The sequence below is a fragment of the Lynx canadensis genome, chromosome A2, assembly GCF_007474595.2.
Source record: "Lynx canadensis isolate LIC74 chromosome A2, mLynCan4.pri.v2, whole genome shotgun sequence".
In the NCBI taxonomy this organism is placed as follows: Eukaryota; Metazoa; Chordata; class Mammalia; order Carnivora; family Felidae; genus Lynx; species Lynx canadensis.
Genome location: NC_044304.2, coordinates 104,153,292 through 104,178,696, shown reverse-complemented (window position 1 = coordinate 104,178,696; position 25,405 = coordinate 104,153,292). Strand labels below are relative to the sequence as shown.

The 25,405-nt window shown below is 36.1% G+C and overlaps 1 protein-coding gene across 1 annotated transcript in view; it reads left to right on the top strand.

Annotated features, from left to right (window-relative positions):
- Positions 1 to 25,405, top strand: part of THSD7A (thrombospondin type 1 domain containing 7A) — a 258,940-nt gene that overhangs the window by 141,816 nt on the left and 91,719 nt on the right. Inside the window, exons 7-9 of the mRNA XM_032592420.1 lie at positions 10,975 to 11,169; positions 19,312 to 19,546; positions 24,225 to 24,340. Of these exons, the coding sequence (XP_032448311.1) occupies positions 10,975 to 11,169; positions 19,312 to 19,546; positions 24,225 to 24,340 (546 nt within the window). The remainder of the gene's footprint in view (positions 1 to 10,974; positions 11,170 to 19,311; positions 19,547 to 24,224; positions 24,341 to 25,405) is intronic.

The following is a 25,405-nucleotide window of genomic DNA, read 5'->3' as shown; positions in this document are numbered from 1 at the left end:
AAACAGAAGAGACTCATAAATATGGAGAACAAACTGAGGGTTGCTGGAGGGGTTGTGGGAGGGGGGATGGGCTAAATGGGTAAGGGGCATTAAGGAATCTACTCCTGAAATCATTGTTTCACTATATACTAACTAATTTGGATGTAAATTTAAAAAATAAAAAAATTAAAAATTATTGAGGGCCAAAAGTATCTCTAACTCAACTATAAATAATTTTCAAAATATGAACTATAACATTTAATACTCATAATTACACACATTGGCTTTTCCTGAGTTTTCTGTATTTCCTCACAATCTTAGCACTTTAACAAATTGTTAAGTCAGATTGGTAAAATTGTTCTTACTTATACCTTATAAGGTATGGTAAGCAAGTCCACTTATAAGCAGAATTAAGGGAAAATAATAAAGCACATTAATTCAAGTTGACTGAAACACAGTGGAGCACCTCCATTCTTATCACGGTGTGGAAGGAATGGTCAGCTACTCCACTGAAAGGAGGTGAGGAAAGTGGGCATGGTATTGTTAAAATAGAGAACATTTTTCAACTATGTACCAGACACTGAGCTAGGAACTTAATTTTTTAAAAACTCATTTAATATGCATAATAATACTGATGAGGTTTGGGAGTGGTGGTAGGATTCAGAGCCAGTGATCAAGAAAGAATTCTTGAAAACATCTTTGGTGCAAAAAGGTGATTTTATTAAAGCACGGGGAAGAACCCATGGGCAGAAAGAGCTGCCCCAGGACCCTGAGGAGAGACTGGTTATATACTATGGAGTTGGAGAAGGTAAAGTCTAGGAAAAGTTTCCAAAGGGATTTTCATATGCTAAAGAAGACTCACAGGATGCTGGAGGCCTAGCTATTGTCAAGCTAAGGTGGTTTTTCCTTCTAGCAAAGTATTAACATTAAGACAGTAGGGAGTTCCTTTTCTGTCTGCCTCAACTATTTGTCATTGAACTGCAGGTTATAAGGAAACTTAATTTTATCTGCCATTTCCTTCTTACCTTTGTTCCCCACATCACTATGGAGGAGAGGGTGATACTAGGGACTCTAGGAAACTGAGTTTGTAGGTTTCTGGAGATTAGGCTATTGATAAGATTGCCATTTTCTTATAATTTACTAAGACATTTGTAAACCAGTGGAGACCCATGGCCTGTATGACTGTGATCTATCAGTTAATCATTTGTTTTCTTTCCTTTCTTTTGTTCTTGGGCAGTCATGAGTGCTTGAGGAATATCACACCATATCCCCCCTGATGGGAAGTGGGGGTGCTAGCTTGTGCTTGGCCTTCAGCTTTCCTTATGGTCCCTCATCTGTACCATAAAATAAGTACTATTATTAGCCTTCATCTGTAGATTATGAAACTGAATCTTAGAAAAAATTAAATCATTTGCTCCAGGGTACATAGTTAATAGGTGGTAAAGCTAGAATTTGAACCAGGGAAGTTTGACTTCTCATTACTAAAAGGGTAAATTTGGAGGAGGTGAAATTAACATTGTAGATAATTTCAAACTCAAAAATAATTAAGAATAATGAAGCTGCAAGAAAGAACCAGTCTAGAATCTCTAGAATAAAAATATGCAATGAACAAATCTGGGAGAAATAAGAACAAATAAAACTGTTTAATTTAAAATCATGCCAGAGATAAAGTTATTATTTGAATTTTCTGGAGTTTCCATAGTGCTTTTAAAAACATGAGTCTCAGTTCACTTTTTAGTCGCTGAAAATAAACAAGGCTGGGTAGTCTGGGGCTTTCAGGCAGACACACAAATAGATAACAGGAAAGTCATAAAAATGAAGTATTAGCTTCAGTTAAATGGAATTAAGTAAACACGTCTCACATTTTTATTTCAAAACACATGTGCTTTCAGTTATATGCTTAATATATTACACACATAGGGAGCATGCATAAAAAATGTGTCACGATAGCTGATACTAAGCCATGTGCCTGATGTCAGATTTTGCAAAGTATAAACACGCCCTTTTTCCTTTTTTTCAGCCCAATCCCAAGTGAAGTCCTCAACCTGAATTATTAGGAAAGTAAATCATGGATGTAGTGATAGTTGTTTGCCTACATGTACAGTTTAAACTGGGAGTACCTAAAATTCAATGAAGCATAAAAATGCAGAGTTGTGATTGGATTTAGCACAAAATTTTCATCATTTATTTCTAACAAATGTTAGTTACTATACTTTGTTAGAATGGGCTTCATCTCAAAAATGAAGTTAAAGGTTGTGTTAATGACCATATCAGGACATAGATTTGGAAAGTGGATGCTGCTGGGGAAAGGAAGGCAGCTTTTTTTTTTTTTTTTTTTACCTCAGGGTCACCTGATTCATTTTGCAGTACCATGAAGGAATGAAAACAGACAGAGACTTCAAGTAACACAACAAAGATGAAAGGGAAGAAAACATAATGAGAATATAAAAGATACACTTATTGGAAATGGAAAGGTTTTGAAGAAGATGATGAAAGAGCAGGAAAATCCTAAAAATAATTATAGTATAAAGATTCTAGATTGCTTAAAGGTATTTAAAAGTTAGTAGGTGAATACATAGAATTTTTTTAAGACGAAAAGAGAAAATTAAGCTTATGGTAATAAATTGGATGTGAATTAGTTTCAAAAACTGCACCAAACAGAGTTGCACACGAAGACTTTATTCTAAACTATTACAATAGAACTGAAATCAACTGCAAAGAAACAAAAGGCAGGAATGTTTTTAAGTATTGGGTGAATTAGTGAGAAAGCAGTTGAGGACCACAGGGAAGAAACTGATGAATGGGATGTGTTTGTTGAGTACATTCAGTTACTCCTGAGTTTGCAAATATTATTCTCAGTGAGTAGGCCAAGTCTGTTTGCTAACTGCCACCCATTGAAGAAGTCTGAGACCTACTATCCTACAAAGACTGAGGTAACAGGGCATTACCTCCTTTGATGTTTCCATGTCTAAGAGATGGTTCCCAAATCCTAGAGAAAGATATTTCCTGGGCTGTAAGACTGAGAAGAGATTAGAATAAATTTACATAAATTTCAAAGGGGCAGAAAAAGAATTTAAAATTGCAAGGGTTTTTTTTTCTTTTCTTTTTTTTTTTTTTTTTTTAATACATGTCTTAAGAAAGGGAAGGTCAGGGACCTAGAGACAGGAAGGAACCTGTCAGGCTCAGACAAGCTAAGGGTAATGTTAAGGCCATCTTGATCAGGGTCTGATAGACTAAAAGTTGAAAATCTATAAACACAAGTGGCCTTTTCAGAAGAGAAAAGCATGTCCTGGGATTTCTAATCCTTTTTTCCCCCCCTCATCCAGCAAACATTTGCTGCAAACCTCTTTAGTTTTGATAGTAACTGAACCAAAGACTTCAGATATAAATATATTGAATAAGACAAAATCCCTGACCAGAAGGTTCTCATAGGCTAATTGGAGGTAAAGGTGAGTGAGTAAAAAATTATCAAACTTCTTTAAAATGATATGTTTACAGTGTTGTGCGAACAGAAAGTGTAGAGCACAACTCCCTCTGGGGAACTTGAGAAGGTTCACAGTCCTAAAAAGTGACTTAGCAAGAGGGTGGGGCAAGCAGACATGGAGAACAGTGTACAACAAATAGCAGAGGAATGAGAGAGCAGCATTTCAGTTCCTAGAGAATCAAATGGCTTTCTCTGGATAGGATGTAGGGAGAACGTGAGGCAGTGACAGAAGATGAGGATTTCCTGTATCCCACTAAGGAATTTGACCCTCAGCTAATAGGTTGGCTTATGTTTGCATTTTAGAAACATATTTTGGGGGTCAGAATGGGTGATGGGCTGCAGGGGAAATGGGAGGCAGCAGGAGGTTGGAGGAAAGTACATAATTGCCTAGAAGAAAACATGGGGTCAGGTGATGCTTAGTATATTGAATAAATCAGATTCACTACCTGGATGTGATAGGTGAGGGAAAGCAGGGTTTAAAAATTATTTGGAAACTTCCCATGAAAGATGAAGAGATAGGAAGCTTCTTTTCAACAAGAGGAACAAAGAAAGAGTTATAAGACTCCATTCACTGGTCTTTTACTTGAGTAAGCTGAGAGTGATTCCAGACTTATATATCCTACAGTTGTTATAAAGTTCAGATAAGATGGTTATATGAAAATGCTCTCTGAAAAGATCCAAGCAAATACAAGACTTCATTCTTTTCCCATCTCATTTCTTTTGTGAATTTATACTGGCTATCAATGAATAAGTAAATATACAAATAATGAATGCCACTATCAGAAGTCAACATGAATTTTTGAGACAATTTCTGAAGAATACAAAAGACATCAACAACTCAATAATAATTCTCAGAATTGCTATAGAGTTTGTGTAAGTCTGGCAAGGAAAATCTATCCCAAAAATATGGTACTAGAGGCTTTCTAAATAGTGTGCTTTTTAAAAACCTTGGCTCTGTGTCTGGTTTCTCTTTGCTTTAATGTCTGCTTTCTGTTTATGCCCCTCTCAGGTCCATTACATTGGTAAGTTTCAATTCGTCAATGCCTTCTGGAGGTACATTGTACATAGTACTACCATGACTGTTGAAAGTCAACTATCACAATCTGAACATTTCTATGATTAAAACGAAATGAGAATAATGCAAGGAACCTTAAGGAATAGTGCTGAACATGTATATGCCTTACATTAAAATATAATTAATTATATTTTTACTGTATTAATGTTGTGTTCTTTGCTCATCTCCTAAGCTATAAAAACCTTGAACCTATAAAAACCTTCATAAACCAAGATTTATCTTTTATATAATGTTTAAGCTCCAGTAAAATGAATGTAATAAACTTTCAGTATATACTTTTACTAAGAAAAAGAAGTGTATCGTCTGATCATTCTTCTCATTTTGTTTTATTTTTATGGAAATTGTCATGAATTTTTAGTGTAATTACTTCAAACAGATGTTCAATTCTCTTATCCTGATAATAGGAACACAGTAGAATGAAAGGAGATATTTCAGAAGAGTTCATGAGTTTGGTGAATTTCATGAAATAGACCAAACAAGGGGAAAATTTGGAGGTTACTTTAAAGATGTCAAAATACATGTTTAAATTGATTAAATGATGAATTATTTTAAAAAATATTCTTAAAACTATATTTGTGAAGAGATAGGAAGGCACCCACTTAAACACTGAAGTCTTGTTTTGAGTTCATAAAAATAGCTAAACCCAAGTGTATTCATTTTATTTCTCAACCTTTTATATAAGTTTATATAAGTTTAAGCCAGATATGCTTTAGTTAAGCTTAGTTAAGGCTTCAAAATAAAGCGGAAGTTTTAATATGTAGACAATGGTTCATTCACTTCTTTCTGTGTTATGTAATTCATATGAAATATACATTTTTGTAGGTTTAGTTAAGGTACATAGAGCTTCATAGGTGGAAAATACAAGTCTCATAAATATAAACCAATCCTTTAAAACTTTTATGTTGGTAAATGCATGCCAAAAACAATATATAGTATATTTAATATACAAAGGCAAGTGTGAGGATTCTAAAAGTTTATGACTTCATGTTTAGTGCCTAGCTAAGAAATCATCCCCAGAAAGACTACAGAAAGCAAACCAGGTTGCACTGGTCTTCACCTCCATGAAATGTAGAACTACATCATTCACTATTATGATCATTAGATCTGTCTGCCCAGATTTATTTGGATGCACACTCAGATAATCAAAATCTCGAAAGGTTCTATAATGGGGACATATGGTAGTCGAAAATGTGATAAGAGTAGGGTAGTAGATATGGAAAAATAGAATTTCCCAAATGCTCGGCAGTAAAATTTTCATTCTTCAATATGGAAAGAATTTACATGAACCTGATATTTGGATATGTACATAGATTCTCTGAAATAATGTCATGCAAAACAGTTCTTATCTAATTAAAATAGTGTTTATCCATCAAAAACAAGTTTTAATGTGAAGAGGAGGGATGAAGTTATTTTCTGCAGCACTAATAAATAGTGACTTTATTTTCTGGGTCGCTTTTCATATGAACAATAAGATAGAAGTTACACTCATAGAAAGTGACTGGAAAGACAAATTATGGAATTACCTGTGATAGCCATAAACCCAACTTTTCTTTCCTCCGTAATGTTTCCCTGATGACTTGTGCCTGGAGTGCAATTGAGCTTAAAAGAGCACACTTCAGGGGTGCCTGGGTGGCTCAGTAGTTTAAGCATCCAACTTTGGCTCAGGTCACGATCTCGTGGTTTGTGGGTTCTAGTCCCACATCGGGCTCTGCGCTGACAGCTCAGAGCCTGGAGCCTACTTCACATTCTGTGTCTCCCTCTCTCTCTGCCTCTCCTGCTTGTACTCTGACTTTCTCTCTCTCTCAAAAATAAATAAACATTAAAAGAGACAGATAGAGAGAGCACACTTCCTAAGGGTTCCAGTTAGTGGTCAGTTAATTGAGTTGAGTAAAGCACCTGTCAAAACCAAAGTCAAGGATCTAAATAATTTCATATTTTCACAGATCCATTGCCATTTTTTCAATGGCTATAAACCAAAATAGGTAACCTTGGACATGTCAACATGCATACTCTTTGTATTTGACACAGTATACCGCCACCCCTATGCTTCACTTTGCCCTGAGAAACAATTTAGAGTGCCAGTTTCTTGACATCTTTGTAGATAAAGACTCATCCATTAGTAACTCTCTTGGCATCCCAAGTTCTCCATACTACCATGCCACTTAAAAAAGTTGATTGGCACGGTGTCTGGGTGTCTTAGCTGAGCTCTTGTTTTAGGTTCAGGTCATGATCCTAGGGTCGTGGGATCAAGCCCCATGTTGGACTTTTCACTGTGCATGGAACCTGCTTAGGATTCTCTCTCCAGCCCCCTCACTATGCCCCCCTCTCTCTCCCGCTCTCTCTCTCCCCCTCTCCCTGCCCCCCTCCCTCTCCACCTCCCCCCCCTCCACACCCCCACCCCCTGCAGCTCACATGCACACATGCACTCTCTCTAAAAAAACTGTAGATTAGAAGTTGACTAGAAAACATTTAAGATCTCTGCTTCTTTAGTTAAACTTCTGCTCTTTGAAACAGTAAGCTTAAACTTTCTGATCTTCATTTTTTTCCCTTTAAAGTAAAAATTAGATGTTAATATCGGTATCAGAAGGTCATTGTAGGGATGACTGGGCAGCTCAGTCTGTTAGGCATCTGACTCTTAGTTTCAGCTCAGGTCATGATCTCACAGTTTGTGGGGTTGGGCTCTCAGCTGACAGCGTGGGATTCTGTCTCCCTCTCTCTCTGCCTCTCCCTCTCTCAGTAAAATAAAATAAGCATAAAAAAAGAAGGTTGTTGTGAATGGTCCAAATCCAGTTACATAATAAATGAATCATGGGGATGTAATGTACAACATGGTGACTATAGTTGATAATTCAGTAATGCATATTTGAAAGTTGTTAAGAAAGTAGATTTTAAAAGTCTATCTCTTGAGAAAATTGTAACTGTATGTGAAAACAGATGTTAATTAGACTTATTGTGGTGATTATTTCACAATATATACAAATATTGAAGCATTATGTTGTGCTTCTGAAACTAATACAATATTATATGTCAATTATACCTCAAAAAAAGCTCATTGTGACAATTAGCTGAGATGATGTATATAATATTCATAGTACAGTGCTTGACAAAAGATGGGCTAATCAGTAAGTATTCACGGAATGAATGTTTTCCTCTAAGTACACCTTATATGAAGAGAAGTATAAAAGGAAGTTCCACAGAGAAACAGTTGATGTTAGGTATGTAATCCAGATGAATTTGTAGCTGCCCCTTTCAAGAGGCAGTATGGTGCTATTCAAAACACAAGAGGAGTAAGGCAGAAAAATCCTAGAATAGTGCTTCTCAGATTTTATGTACATGCACATCACCTGGGGATCTTTAGAAAATGCAAATAATGATTCAGTGGATGGGGTCTGAGAGACTGCATCTCTAGCAAACGGCAGCTGGTGCATATGCTGCCTACCCACTGAATACACTTTAACCAAGTCCTAGAGCACTTGAATGTTTGGCAAGTTAAGAAATACTTTACTTAAATCCATGTTATTCTAGTCCAGCATTCTGTTTCCTGATAACAACAGGTTAAAATTAATTCATTTGTTCATTTAACGGAAGATTATTTTGTGCCTGTTTTGTACTAGGCACTGTTTTAGTTTCTGAGTATAAAATAACTCAGATAAAGATCCTGCCCTCATTGGGCTTTTAATCTAGTGGTAGGGTCAGAAAATAAACTTGTAAACAATTAATTAAAAGTTTCCCATGGTGATTAAAGCTGTAAGAAAAGTAAAATGAAGTCACTGTGAGTTTGTGTATGATCAATTAAGCCTCCTCTAGGAAGGAGACAATTGAACTAAAACCCGGATATTGAGACGTAATCTCTGAGGAAGTCTGAAATTTTCATACAAAATGAAGAGACAATGCCAAGGCCCTGAGGCAGTGATGAGATTGATCTGTAGGAGACAGAGGAAAAGCCATAATGGCTGGAACATAGTGTAATTATTTGGATGCAAGACAATGATAAGCGATTGGGAGCAATCAGGGTCAGGGGCTTACCTGGCAAAGCTGGGGAGAGTGCAGAAAGGGCTGAAATCTAAGGAAATCTTGGAGGTTGGATCCAAGGTGAGTCTTAATAGCTTTGCAGAGGATTAAAATGTACTCTAAAAGGGGGGTTGTCTAGGTGGCTCAGTCACTTGAGCATCCAGCTTTGGCTTAGGTGATAGTCTCAGGGTTTGTGAGTTGGAGTCCCGCATCAGGCTCTCAGATCCTCTGTCCCCTTCTCTCTCTGCCCCTCCCCTCTCCTATGTCAGCATGTGCACTCTCAAGCACTCTCCTCTCTCACTCTCAAAAATAAACAAACAAAAAAGAGACGTACTCTAGAAGGACTGTGCCTGGCCAGAAATACACCTGGCTAAGCAGAACAAGGTGAATGAAAATGAGCTGACATAAGGTATCAGACACAGGTTGTAAAAAAAAAAAAAAAAAAAAAAAAAAAAAAAAGAATAACTTGTAAAGTAAGAAGCGTTCAAATTGTGCATCCCTTAAGTTTATGCTATGAGAAAGAGAAATATATCATTTATGCTAATGCAAATTAATCTTATAACACACATGTAGCACAGTTCAATTGTTGCAGAATGAGTTAAATTCTTCTGAGTAGAAATCATTAAGTAACTATTAGAGAAGAAATAAAACTGTAATTCCTGGCTGACTGTAGGCTGTAGCCCCAAATTTGCCTGACTTTTCACAGGATACTAGAAATGAAAGTAAAAGAGAGTAGATGGAACATTAAAAGTGGCAATGAAGAAAATAAGGGATGCAAGTCCCCTCTTGCACTCAGAAAAAAGTCTACTAGGAAAAAGAGTCATCATTATTATGTAAATTGAAGAATATTAAATGGCTTGTACTATAATGATTTTTGTACTGAACCTTCAGTACCTATAAATCTACAGTCTATCTTCATAGTGTTTTACTGGGAGATAGGCCAAACCCAAAAGCCAATAAAAGCAGAATTAAAAGAGATCACACAGATCATAGTAACTAAAGAAAAATGAACGATATAATGATGAGTCCAATTGTCGTTTCAGTGAGTCTTACTAGTGAGCAAATCTAATAACTTAAAACCTTGCAAAGTAATGGCTGTTAACATTCCACTTGACTTCTGATTGTGTCTAATGATTTAAAGCCCTGCAAACTAGTAGCTATTAACATGTTAGGGCATTTCCAATCGATGTTTGATTTTTTGTCTTGTTTTTCAAATATATGAATAAAAGGCTGTACATTAACACGATGCTCCTGACCTTCCATTAGTGAGAAACAGCTCTGAGTTGTTTTTCTAACAGCAAAGAAGAATAGCACAATTAGTCACTCTTTCTCCCCTGAAAGCATAATGGCCCAAGGCACACGTTCTGAGAGAGTCATGTAGAATTATGGTCATATTTTGTGGCAAAATAGTAGATGAAATTTTGGTTGTTTGTGTTTCATTTCACTCTGTTCCGTTGACGTCATTAGCACCTGACATTAACCAACTAAGCCATAGAGTTCATTTCATCTTCTATTTTGGTCATTTTTTGTAATTCTTTTGGTTATCTTTGGCATTTATTAACCTCAACAACATTTTTTTTTCTCATTGGCCTTTTGTATATCTCATTGTATTCATTCAACAAATACTAAATGAGTGCCAATCTGTAGAGCTCCCAGAGTAAGGGAGGGAGTGGAGTGAGATAAAGCTGGGAAGAGAAACCACAGCCAGGTCATTTGAGGTCTTATAAAGTATTAAATTGCTCATCTCTATCTTAAGAGGAACAAGAAACTTCTGAAGAGTTTTCAGCACAGGAGTGATAACCATCTTCTGCCATTTGCTTACTCTGTCGTGTTTCTCCCCCTTTCCCACCAGGCCCACCTTAAGTAGTGGGCTTATAGTGTTATCCTATTATTCACATTTCCTGGCTATTTCCAACTAACAAAATATTTTTTTATGAAAGAAAAAGGTTGCCAATCATACAAAAATAAATTCCCTGTGAAACAGAGAGTTTGCAAATAGAGATACCTGAGTTGGTTCATGAGAACATATGGTACATGTTATGGATAGAGTTGTTATCTGTAAATGATGACTCATTTCTAGCAATGCCATAAAGAGGGGAACATAATTCATTGATGCTCCTTATTGCAAGGTTAATATTATAAATATAAAAATCACTTACCAGGTTGGTATCTGTAGTATAAAAACACTTTCAGCACTGTGCTTGATTGACACACCTAAGCTTCTGATAATAAAAGAAGCTCCACTGAAGGATATATATTTACTCCTAGTGTTCTTTTAACATCTGGCTGTAGTACGCTTTGTTTTAGCTTTGTTTTTAACTAAGAACAAAATAACCTAATTTATCTTGGTGCCCATCTGGTTGCAATTGCTCATTTTACATTTATTTAAAAAATGATAGATTGTTCGTGGTGATGTCTTCCCCAGGAGAAGAAGTTGACAGACAGCTGTGTAGAGATGCCATCTTCCCCATCCCTGTGGCCTGTTATGCCCCATGCCCAAAGGACTGTGTGCTCAGCATGTGGTCTGCGTGGTCCTCCTGCTCACACACCTGCTCGGGGAAAACCACAGAAGGGAAACAGATACGAGCACGATCTATTCTGGCCTATGCCGGTGATGAAGGTAAGGTTGGCCACCAGCTTCACGAGGGATTTGGATTCCTTCCAAAAGTTGGCGTGCCCCCCCCCCACCCTTTTTTTTGTCTTCCCTGGTTAAGGTGATGCTCTACAAAAATCTTCCGGAGATCTACTTCCAGAATCCCAGAAATCAAGGAAATTTAATATCTGTTAACATATTTAGCAACTTACTCCCATTCCCCAAAGTTAATCTTGAAAATATGTCCTTAATAAAAGAAGAAAGACTCTTAAAAGTAAACTCACATTGCCTTTCCACCCTCCTAATAATTGCTTTCCAGTTTAAATGGTAAACCTGGGAAGAAGTCTGAAAGAGGCTCCCCAAATTCCAGATGTCAGGTTTGATTATTTTTCTCTATTTCAGTAGTCAGTTTTTGCTTTTGAAATCTCATTCTACCTTCTCATAAATAGGCATATATGTTCAATAGTAAAGGTGAGATTTTTATTATTTGGTTTTTATGTTTGTTTGTTTTTAGAGAAACACTAGCACAGCTATTGGTTGACTAAAAATTACATGTATTATCTGCCATTCAGGTTACTGAACATAGGTTCTAAGATCCAGAAGTCTCATATATGTAGAGTGCGTTCATTTAAAAAACAATTTTTTAATGTTTATTTTATTTTTGAGAGAGAAAGAGAGAAAGCACAAGTGGGTGAGGGGCAGAGAGAGAGAGGGAGACAGGATGGAAGCAGTCAGCCTCCAGGCTCTGAACTGTCAGCACAGAGACTGACACGGGGCTCGAACTCACAAACGGTGAGATCATGACCTGAGGCAAAGTCAGACGCTTAACTGACTGAACAACCCAGGTCCCCCTGATTGTGTTCATTTTTAAAATATGCTGCTCCTTAATCACCTCATCCTACTGGGGAAATAAAACATGCTGTGTCATAAATTCATACGTGACTTGTATAAGCTTTATTGTAGAGAAATACAAGGCTCTTGGTAATTGTCTCTCAGGCTTACATCCAAATGCTAATTCGGCCTCTGTGTGACTGGGTGATATGTTATACTTAATGTTGCCATTCTTGAGAATATCATAGGAGTAAGGAAAACATATAAGTCATCAAGTTCTATCACATTAAGGCATGTTCAGTCTCAAGAATATAGGCACATATTATTGAAACATTATCAAGCTGAATGAGTCTTCTCCTCGTTCCCATTTAGCACATGTAAATAATGATTTCTATTTGTAGCATGCATGTGTTTCTCTGTGTGTATATCCCCAAATAATAGATTGGGGAGGAATTTTTATGCTGCCAGTTTTATTTTTGTATTCGTGAAACATTTTCGTGATGGAAACCTGACGGTGTTTTCCTTTGGCCAAACTTGCTGTCTGTGAATATAATAGCTATGCAAAAATAGAACTACCTTGGTCTTAAGACATGAGAGAAAAATTTAGCATGTTTGACACAGTCAACCCGTAGGAAAATTTATAATTGTCTTTAAAGTGTCCAAAAACCTTTTCCAGTCACCTTAATATAAATTTAACTGTTTGCAACCCCCTAAAATAGTGTATCATGGAACCAAACAAAAAGATAGAACCTTTTAGAAAGTCATATTCCTTGTCTTGTCAAACAATAACTCTAACCTTGTATAGATTATATTCGGACTTCAAACTCTATCAGCTCAGATTATGTCTTGGACTTCATTAGAATTAGATCTGTGGTCACTGTGCTTCCTATAAATCTATTATACTCTGCAGACACTTGCTGTGTGACTGGTAATGAGTGACTTTTTGCCCCGTGAGTCACATGGCAGAGATTTTGCCATGCTTGCAGAACTCACCAGATCATTATTTCTATAGACATGATGCTTCACACTGAAAGGTCATGAAATGCTTTAAAGGCAGAAATTTATGATTGCTCTTTGGTATGTATCATCTTCTTAGTTTGAAAGGGTGAGACTTCGATAATTTTTAATTAAGTCTAGTAGCTGTGTCATAAGCAAGCTGTGCTGGAAAATTATAGATGTTTATAGAGTAAATCATAAAGGCATGAATTCAAAACATAATTTTATGTGGAAACCATAGAGGAAACTGTCAGTAGGGAATCTGCTGATGTTTGTCTCTGTTAATAACAGCTACAGAAACTTGTATAATTATATGAGGTATTTAATGAATCTGTCCTTCAAAAACTATTTAGTACCGATTATTTGCTGGATACTGAAACATATTTTCTCTTTCACAAAAAGTCTCATAATTTTGAGCTATTTTTGAAATTATTTAAGAACTTTGCACGAAGTTTTAAAATGTGTTTCCCTGCTAAGTAGGAAACCCTTTATAATTTTACACAAAAGTAGGTCTTTCTGTTATTCCCCAAGAATTAATGTTTTGTAAGTGTCATGAATTTTCTTCATTTTCTAAATCAGAAAATTACTATGATAACAATAAGGGAAAAGTCACATTATTAGAATTATATATTGCATGCTTAGACATATAGTTTTCTAGTGAAATAACTTCTATGCAAATCCATGTGCAAAGTATCTATCCAGATTTACACACAAATCTGTGTGCAAAGTATTTATCTGGATTTACAAAATAAATGCTGCTTCACAAAATAAAAGATACATTTCTATTTACCTCAGTCATAACTTCACTGTTAAACATTATATGCTGAAGACTACACAACCTCTTGTATTAATTAGAGCAGCCCAAGTTGTGTTGCAGTAACAAACAGCTGAGAAGCTCAAAACCTTCAAAGAGAAATTATTTTTCCCTTATGGGAATTTTGCTGTGGTGCTGGGTAAGTTGCTAAGACAGTCTGCATTGGAGTGTTGAACCTCCATATGAAGACCTACGTCTTCGTCCCCATGCCAGTGGAAGAAGAGTTGAAGAGTCTCTCTGCTGCTTTCAGAACATCAGCATTAAATTCTTCCATCCAGAAGTGACATATCATTTCTACTGCCATTTGATTGGCAAAGCAAATCATATAATCACAGCTTGAAGTTGAACCTCATTTCAATCATGGCAGGGTGGGCCGGGAATATAATCCTGTGTGCTAGAAAAAGGAGTGCTAGCTCCTGGTCTTACCCTTGATTTACTTCGTCTTCTTATGGTGTGTGCATGTCTTGAGGAACACTTTGTAACCTATTATCGGCAATACACAAAAATTGTCATAAAATGATTCTTATCCAAATGTCATTTGGAAAGCAAATACAAATGGTAGCAACTAGAGGTAGGTAGTTAATATACTGAAGAAAATAAAAATATTTTTTTCAACTTAAAAAAATGTGTGTGTGTGTGTGTGTGTAGCTTCCTAAGCCTTGACTTCTGATTAAATAAAATTGGAATTTCTCTTTTTAGATTTGTATGATACCTTGAGGTAAAAATCTTCCTTATATTGGATAAACTGTATATTTGGGTGGGCCCCAAAGCTTCTTTAAAATTATGCAAGGAAAAGGATGCAGAGATCGTGCCAAGATTTTTCTGGAGTTTTCCATTGCCTCTTTGGCTCACAAGGCCATCCAGGCCATCAACATGCACTGGTTTGCTGGCCACAAGGTGGTAGTCAAAGTGTACAACCAGGGTTGTTTTGATAGCAGTGACCATTCGATGTGACCTTGACCCTTTTCCCTGGACTTGCACTAGCTCCTGGTTTCCTCTGAGTTTTATAGAGTGATTCGTTGGTGTCTCAGGCCTAGCCACCCAGTGAGGGGATAAAAGTGCTGATGCTCTTAGCCCTGAAAAAAAAATTATGTGGAAAGATCTAAAAGGAAGCAATGTTTTAACACTTCATCCTGGCATATTTTTAATATAACTAATAGTATGTTGAATTGGAATAATAAAAATTGATGTTAGATTTGTAGCCTTCCGAATTTTTTGAACCCATGTTGCAGATCTCTTAATAAACTTAGCTTAAAAAGAAAACATGATTTTCAAAATGTTTTCCACTGAGTATAATAACAACTTAAGTCTCATTATATAGTTAATTATCCTTACACATCAAGAAATGAGCTTTTTTTTTTTTTGCAAAGTTCAAAATGACCTGATATGATAATTTCATCAGCCAAATTTTAGTGTGTATTTACACCTGCTTTAAACATACGGAGAATAGATGCAAATTAAAATAGAGTTGTGCCAATTTTTTTCACAAATAATTAGCAGTCTTCAAAAATTGTATTTTAAAGTACAAAACATTGGGTAGAGGAATGTTTATATTTTAACTTGGGGTTTTCACAGTTAAAAGATTTTAATCCTAAGGGCCAGGGAGCGTTTTTATTCCTGGACAAATCTGAAGAACTCAGGATCCATTATCTAGGTATATCCACACATAATTCTGCCTTCTAGGTAAAAGTGCTGTCGCTTCCTCACCCTCCCATTCTAGACTTTGAAACAGGAGTGCTGTGTCAGTCTGTCCCTCCATAACCACCAAACAAGATTTATGCAGACTCCATGGTGGGAAGTCTTCTATCTCTTTCTGCAAGGAAAAACAAAGGGGAAAAGGAGTAGAGATGGTGTGCTACAGCAGAATCTTCTGAGGTTCTCTCTGGCTAACATTCTTCCATTTCAGTTCCCCGAAATCATGCCACTGCCAATGTGCTTTTCACTTAGAGGTGGTCGGCTGTCAAAGGGTTTTGGGCTGCAATAAGCAGTAAAAACTACGAGCACTTTAAAGCTATAATTCATAGTACACTAATAGCCACTTAGCAGGAACCCGGTCCACTTCCTTATCCTGACTGCCAGTTCCTTCTCTGTGTGAACTTTGCACCCTAATGGACGGTATCAATATTGCAAATTCCCAAAATCATATCTGCCTGTATGCCTTGCCTTTTATTTTTTCTTCTGCTTCAATAAAATTTTCCCTTTTTTCTCTCCCTTCCCAGAACTCTGCTTGTCAAAATCCCACTCCTTCAAAACTCATCTCACTGCCTTCTACCTGAGGCATATTTTAGTCACCCCAAAACTAATGGAATCTATACTTTTGAATCCCAATTATACTACCTGTTTTAACATTATTACTATATTCTGACTAAAATTATACCCATTTGTGTGTTTGCCTATGCCTACTACTTTCCCCCCACTGCATTATAAGATCCTTGAGAGCAGCAAAAACTATTTATAACCCCGCTAGGTATCTCTTGAAGCGTTGGACATAAACATTGCCTACTATAACACTCAATACACTTGTATTAATGTTTTGAACAAGGTTCCTTTATCTTTTCAGTCTTTTCAGCCATTTAAATTGTAAGAACTTCAATGTCAGAGCCAGAAACCCAGGAACACCATAGCTCTGTTCAGATGTATGTTAACACAGCTTTTAGGGACTTGATGTGGGGAGGAAAAGTTACTTTTTCATTTCTGTTAGAGACGTTTCGCATATAGTAGTTGGTGTTTTTATATGAGCATGGACATTTCTTTATATAGTAGAATTTCATCAGAGTAATATAAAGTCTGTCCACTTGCCAGAATGATAAAAAGCCTAAATAGTCACATTAGTATGAAGCATATATTTTTATGTATAAGAGGATATTTTTAAGAATACCATTTATCACTAATTTTGTCATGGGTGACATTTTATAATTTCCCCAGTACTATGGAAATATTCCCACATGTCTGGAATTAGATCTTCCCATAAATAATAAATAAATTCAATATTATATCTATCAATTTTTCTACCGTAAAATTATTCCCAAAACAACAGAACGGGTGCCGCAATGACTGATTACCCCAAGCCATGCTTTCAAAATTCCCGTATCGTCATTCTAATTAAGAACACATTGGGGCTTATCTGTGCGAGTATCCTGACACCAGTCCAAAGCTGCTGATGTGGCTTTAATGTGGATTGGGGCAAGAAAATAAATAGGCTTTATGTCTGTAAACTTAACCATCTTGCAGTTCCTCAACACGTTACACTGATGTTGTAGAAGTTTTTTTCTTATCATTTGTTCCAAAGCCAACCAGTCAATTCCAATGTCAAAACAACTGAGGAGTTTTAGAATCACAGTTTAAACAGCATACATACACTCACAGTAAAAATGAGGTAAATAAAGAAACACTTTTTTTGTAGATCAATAATTTCACTATTAAATTTAAGGTATGGTTAAAATGGTTGCCTAAAATGTGCATATGAATGTTTATAATTAGCATGTGTTTGTCTGAGAGAGAAGATTGGATAAATCTAGAGCCTCAGGGAATGGGTAATAAGAGTGCTCATTTACTTCTCCCCGATCCAATTAGTATGTTTTAGAATCCATTCCTATTCAAATCCTAAACTTCTTTTCAGAGGCTGCCAGGGTCACTGAGCTGTGTGATGGAGGATAGGCTATGATCTGTGACAGATGTTTTCACCATCATGAAGCAGGGACATTAACGAAATGCTACTTCATTCTGATGTTGATCCCATGTTCACCACTGTATAAATGATTCTGAATTGCAGTTAAATTCTCATATAAACTGCCTACCGATTTATTTCCTGAATTAGAGGGATGCCCTTAATTATAAGATGAACTGAAGATCATCTCGGAGTGTGGTTTTGTTTATGACTTTTACCCACATCTCAAATTTTGGAGTTGTCTTCCCTGTTAGGATCACTAGCTATGGAATCACCTTTTCTTATTTAACAACCAGGTATTTTCTGCCCCTAAAATAAAATTCAGAGGCTACATAAGTTCAAATTGATTAAATTGTCAATAAAGTAAGCAATAAATTGCTCCCCGACTCTGCTTTTAATGATACAAAGCTTTTTATTTTTATAATTGGCATTATAAATAGCATAGTGGTAAGACACTGAGCTCCATAAATTCTTAACTGTTACTGTTATGTCATTTAAGTTGCATTAGTTCATTTGCCTTATAATTTTTAACTTGTCAGGCAGTTTGGGGTATAAAATAATGTCCCACATACAGAGTACTTATAACAAGGCTAGCACATAAAAAATGGTTCCAAAATGATAACTTCACACCATATTCTGTTGATTAAAAGACTTATCCCTTTTACCTTTTATTATCTCTGTAATTATTACATGTTACAATGGATGCGTTTTAAAACCACTATAGCCAGACAGAAGTTATAACATAGTTGTCATTGCTAGTACATGTGAATTGTGTTGTTATTCCTGGTGACAATAGCAATTCCATGATATGTCTGCTAAAAATAAAAACAGCAAAGAAATTCTTCGTTGCTTGCTTAAATCTTTTGTTGACAACTTCTGGTGCAGTTAAGAATGCAACAGCATCAAAACTTAGAGATGGGAAGAAAGACCTGGAAACAACAGGGAGTACTCTTTTTAAAGAAATCCTACATCATCAACACTTTTGAAACAGGATGATGGTTCTGTATAGGAGAACAAACTTTGATTCGTGTGAGTTAAAAAGTGACTCAAGAGATTTGGACTCTGAAAATGAGATTGAGGAATGTCTTCCCTTTTAATGCATGCAATCAAGTGATATATTTTTTTAAATGTAAATAAATCATACAAATGGATTTCAATAAGCATCAGTAAAAAATAGGATTGAAAAGAAAGCAATGTATCATAGTTTAACTTGTAGCCATTGCTCTTTCTTTGAGGAATAAAATGATGGTATATCTCTCAGCCAGTGACATCTTAGATTTGAATAAATATGGTACTATCATTACTACATGGCTTTCCCAGTAATGCTGTAGAAGATCAGACAGCATCAACTGATAAAAAAAAAAAAAAAAGAAATAAAAAAACCACAAAAAAACCCTGTTTCTAATTGCCCAAATGCCTAATGTATTAAAAGAAGCAATACTTCAAAACACGTATTTAAGATTTTCAATTTGGAAGATAACATTTGAGAACACATTGGGTTTTCACCATGCACAGAGTCTCAGTGCCCACATTTCCCTGGGCCAGCAATCCATAGGGTCCATTTGTACCTCATTTTCAGCTTCTCTGGAGAACAATGGCCTCTCTCTTTAAGGTGCTCCGTAGTTCCCCCCCCCCCCACCTACCGCAGGCAAATACCATGTATACTGTATAGCTTAAATTTTAACCTGGAGGATGCCAAATGACGTAAGATTAATATGTAATTTGCCTTCCTAGCAGCATGCTGGTCACATGCTATGTGCTAATAAATGGCGGGTATCATTGTTATCGTTAATTCCAAAAGAGAGAGAACAGTAAGTTTCCTGTTAGCACCATATCTAATACTCTTTGTTCATTTTTATAGGTGGAGTTCACTGTCCAAATAGCAGTGCTCTGCAAGAGGTACGCAGCTGTAATGAGCATCCCTGTACTGTGTACCACTGGCAGACTGGCCCCTGGGGCCAGTGCATCGAGGACACTTCCGTATCGTCCTTCAACACAACTACAACTTGGAATGGGGAGGCCTCTTGCTCCGTGGGCATGCAGACAAGAAAAGTCATCTGTGTGCGGGTCAATGTGGGCCAAGTGGGACCAAAAAAGTAAGGGCTTCAGAATGACAGCAGTAAATACTGTGGTCAACCATGCAGGGGATTGGCTCAGGCTTCACTTGCTTCATGAAATGGAGCATTTTGATGCTTGTCACACCTGTCCTCAAGAGTAAGATTTGTTTGTTTTGAACGTCAGCCACTAACAAAGTTCTAACGGCTCCGGAATCCTGTGCCTGGGATCTATGAATTCCGTAGAAGTATTTCTCTGTGCTATCTACTTTCATTTTTCTAGTAGCGCTTTCTCCTTTTATGAAGCTAGTGAGGCAGTGAGGGAAGTGCTTGCTCTGGGCCTGGCTGATCGATAATGACCGTATATGAAGTCCTAACAGTGCAGATGATCCATGACCTCCCATGTACCCGTAGGCTGTGGAGTCTGCCGAACTAGTTTAATTGGGCTGTAGCATTCTATGATCTGCCTTTCATTTCCCCTGGAAAATACTATATCAAAAATACTGAGGCCAAACTTATTACATCTTTTAATGGTTAAATGAATAAGCCATTTACTTCTAAGAGAGAGCCTTGGGATAGGATGTGTGTTATAAGTAGAAAAACCATCCGTTTCTCACTGTGGTTACAAGTAGTATAATAACCAGGCAAGCAATTTGCTAGAGAGAGAGGACAAAGAACTAGAGAGTTGACATAGTATACCTACCTTGTGCAAAATATAAAATGAAGAAACGTGTCATGGCATAACTGAGCTAATCAATTTGAGAAAATTAATAAGTCAGTTCTAAAAACGTATCCCTTTAAGGGGAAAAAAACACTTTTATCTGTTGAGACTTAGCATAAATCTTTTAGAATTCATATCTTCTTAGCCATATGAAACACGCAAAGTAAAACCAGTCAATTTTGCATTGGTATTAAAATGTCCATAATTTCCAAATACTTGTCCAGGTGCATAACTGTGATGTGTCACCTTCAGCCTGCTACTTAACTGATTCTGGCCTTAGTTTTCAATGTTTATTGAAAGGATTTAATGCAAAAAATAGTCATGTGAGCACTCCATAAATCTTAGAAAGTATTATTTTCTCTTAAAAATTTGAGATCCTTCCTAGTGTTTTTTAAGGAAATGATAATAATGTACCTGATGTATGAAAAACTTCAGGGCATAAATAATATTCCTATTAGGAGTTGTTTTTACCTGGCCAGGATTCCAGACATTAAGGATATTTTTGCCCCATACTTTATTTGACTATGTAATTTGATATTCTGAAATATTAGAAAAGATATGCCAGGAAGACTTGAATAAATTGAGAAACTGTTCCGCATCCTTAATTGGTAGCCCCAAACCAATATTTTAATAGAAACAACGCTAAAGTTGTGATGAATCTAACCCAGAAAGTTGACGTGCAGCATATTAAAATTATCTGGCAGTAACAGTAGGGGCAGAAGTGCCAAATCCTGAGGATTCTGGGTCTTGCTGGGACAAGTATGGAGGTAGAAATATTCCCTGCCCAGGGTTATAACCTGAGCAACCGGGCACAGGATTGAGGGCTATCATGCCAATCTGCTATGAGTAAGCTCACTCTGTTCCTGTTCTACTGTTAATCACTTTGCAAACATTGCTGTTGATATTTTCCTCGCTTATACAAGTTCCAAACTGTTTTTGCCAAGCACTAATATACATGCATATAAACTTACATGTGAAAGAGCCTGATGGATTAATGTCATTAAATCATTCAATAGGAAGGGTATCCTGTAGCCCCATGTCAAACCACCACAATAATCCATTAAAAATTTGCTTTGCCCTTGCAGCCTTTATTCAATGACCTGGATACATGTATAGATTTGTTAAATTAAATGCACTTACTTTGCCATTAAAGTTCTGAAAAATTAAGCAAATGCTGTGAATTTGAAAGAAAATGTTACTGCCTTTATCCCTAAAAGCTAGATTAAATTCAATGAACGCTTCTCAGTGCAAGGCATTTGAAACAAAAATGCAAATAAAAACATTGTTTTAAACTCCTCTTAATAAAACAGATTACTCTGCAATGGTAAAATCAATGTTATTGATCTTATCTATCCTCAGAGTAACAAACTTCAACTCCTATCACATCTGTTTAATTTGACCTTGAATAAGATTTGGGGGGAAATCAATTCCTTGATTTAAACCACAAACACTAAATACAAACAGTACAAAGGAGAAAAGAAGCATGTTGACTGAACCAATTGCTTCACCAAAGGAAGTCTGAATTCATTTTATTGGATGTAATCTAGGCTGTATAATTTATCTTTGTGTGTTCATTTAACGGCTTTGTTGTTAGTAATTTTGTTCTCCACAGTTAGCCAAGTATCTTGCTGTGGATATTTCTAAACTAAAACAGAATTTTGGAGGTTGTCAACGATAACACTGTAAATTCCATTGATTTATAAAAGGGCTAAAATTTGAAGAGCTCACAACTGAGTAATGCTCTCCCATTATTTTTTTTTAATGTTTATTTTTGAGGAGAGAGAGGGAGAGGGAGAGAGAGAGCATGCATGCAAGTGGGGGAGGGGCAGAGAGAGAGGGAGAGAGAGGATCCGAGAGGGGCTAGAACTCACAAACCACACCACAAGATCATGACCTGAGCTGAAATCAAGAGTCAGCAGCTTAACTGACTGAGCCATCCAGACGCCCCTGTTCTCTTATTCTTAGAGTTGTAAAATTGCTTCATTGCAAAGGAGTGCTCCCAATAATACTAATCAATAATTGCATAATTTCGAAAGAATTAACAGTATCATAGGTGGGGTTTTGCCATATACTGTTTCCTAAGAATGCAGGTTAAATTAAAATTCTAGTGATTTATAATCTCAATTGTAACAATTCATTAACTTCTATGACTCCTATCTAAACTTCTTTGTTGTCCATAACTTTGAGTAGTCATAGCAATTAGGAAAATCCAAGGTTGGGGCTTCTGGGTGGCTCAGTCAGTTAAGCATCTAACTCTTGATTTTGCTCAGGTCATGATCTCGTGACTCACAAGTTCAAGTCCCACATCAGGCTCTGTACTGGATTCTCTGTCTCCCTCTCTCTCTGCATCTCCTTGCTTATGCTCTCTCTGTCTCTCTGTCTCAAAAATAAATAAATAAATAGACATTTTTTTAAATGAAAATTCAAGGTTATCCTCAACAAGGAGATTATTTTTTTTGAAATGTTGAGTCATATATAATTTTTAAATCCACTTCCAAATAAACCCTAGTGTTACAGAGTGAAAGGGGAAAGCATATATCTGTATAATTGAATAGAACATAATATTTATGTATGAGATGGGATATGTAGATAAATTATTATAATACAGTGATATAAAAAGTGAACTGTCAGCAAAGTGCAATAAAGAAATTATGGGAAGGAGATTAATGATGTTGGTATTTTTTCACTCATACTTCAGTTCTGAAATCCTGATTAACTTACTTGTTAAAAGATAGTTTATCCTGACCTACAGAAAATTTGGCTTCTCCCATAGGGAGTATTTTTAAATCCCATTTTTCACTAATTTGCCAAGTTATTCCAGCAACAGTAATACTAGTTGTTCAGTTTATTTCTTCTCTGCCTCTTAGCTTCTTTGTCAAAGATTTATATGACATCAAAAGATAACTTCTTAGGAATCAGAACAGGAAGTTACTTTTAGTCATATGATTTATGCTATTATGTTGTGTTGTCCTTAATATACCTCTTCTTCTAGTGTTAATGCTAGTGATCAACATTTGACCGCCAATAGTAGAATCAGATCTTGAAGATACAGAGAAGAATTGGGAAATTGAAAAATCATTTAAGTATACATAAAAGTATACTTAAAACTCTTACATCACCTTCCTAAAGTTATCTTATAAAAAGTGCAAAAGCTTATATAAAGTAAGACATTTCAAAAAAAAAGACATTTTAGTATATTGGATCATCATCTTTCTCATGTCCCTAATAAATATTTTTACTGTATTTTTTAAGATGATTAATTTTACTATAATTTGTCAAGAATGGTGTTTTATTTTTCTTTAAATTGATCGGCTATCTTTGATTTATTTATATTTACTCTTTTGGTCCAAAACATATTGTAACTTATAAAAATATTTAAAATTCCATAATTCTTTAGAATAGAGATACTAAATGAAACCAGGACTAAAGGAAAAAACTGCCTATCCTAATGATCTGTACACTTTTATTATTTTGTTATTATTATGAAATATATAGCTGTAAATATAGTATCATTTTTGAGCATGCACTATGTATTGAATATACTCCATTATAAATTTATGCTACACATATTTTGTGAAAATAAAGCATAGAATAACCTGGAAACATAATCAGCAATAAGCTTACTTACCTATACGAAGATGTAGAATTAGTTCTTAAATCGGTAATTTGAATTCCCATAAATTTCTTACAGAGCACGTTAGAAAATATTTTTTAATAGAAAGATCATTATAAGGGGATAAGATAAATTATATTTTGTTCTAATAGCACAATTACTATTATTAAATTTATATATCCTGCCTTGAGAACTTTTTGAGGTCTAGTTTGGAAGAAATAATCTAGTTATATAGTTCCTATCAAAAGCAGACAGGCTCCTGGAATTTAAATAATATAGATTAGTGACTCTTTAGCAATTTTAGCAGTGAAAGACTTAAAGACATCAAATTATGTAGTTTTCTGGGTTACTAAAGAGGCCTAGTAATTTCCCTCTGCATTTTCTAGGTGTCCTGAAAGCCTTCGACCTGAAACGGTGAGACCCTGTCTGCTTCCTTGTAGGAAGGACTGTATTGTGACACCATATAGTGACTGGACATCGTGCCCCTCCTCATGTAAAGAAGGTATGATGAGCTAGAGTTGTGAAGTCTACCTACCTAGAAAACCCACTCACCAGGCAGGACCTCCAAGTTCTTCTAGATGAGCAATATTTATAATTCTTATATGAGGCCGTGTAATCCTGGTTTGTCATGAATGTCGTAAAATTCTAGTTTCCTTCTAGAAGATAATACAACTTTAAAGAATCAAACAAATGAATTTTATAACAAAAACCGATTTAAGACTCTTCGATGTAAGTCACAATAAGAGATGCTTTTGAGAGGAGGGTTAAGATGGCGGTGGAGTAGGGAGACCCTAACCTTGACTCCTCCCTCAAGCACAGCTAGATAAATATCAAATTTTTCTGAACACCCAAGAAATCGATCAGAAGTCTTAGAGAGCAAAACTGCACATCTATGATCTGCATCAAAATGAAAGAATTATAGGCTTTATCATGTTAATAAGATTTCCTTTAACATTAATTCCAAAAGAGTGTGTAGTGTCCCTCCATATTTCTTTCTTTCTTTCTTTCTTTTTTTTAACATCCAAGTTACTTAGCATATAGTGCAATAATGATTTCAGGACTAGAATCCTGTGATTCATCTCCTATGTATAACACCCACTGCTCCTCCCAACCAATGTCTTCCTCAATGTCCCTTGCCCATTTGGCCATCCACCCCCACCCAAAACTCTCCAGCAACCTTTAGTTTGTTCTCTGTGTTTAAGAGTCTCTTATTTTTTGTCCCCCTCCCTTATTTTTATATTATTTTTGCTTCCCTTCCCCTATGTTCATCTGTTTTGTATCATGGGTCTGGGCCCCCTACCTATTTCTTGTCAGTAAGAGGGTTGGAAATCTTATCCGTACTGATACAGATTCAATTATGTGACACCCTCCCCCCCTTCCAGGATGGGAATAAAGGAAAGAGAAAAAGGGCCAGATTGTACCTCTTCCAATACTTACCATAGTACAAGGCATTTTTACAAGATGAGGATTTGTTCCCAGTTCGGTTTGGTTTTGCTTTTATTACTTACAGAGACTCTTTCAGTATCATGGCAGACACTTTGATCATTCTTTACTCTCCAGGATGGGG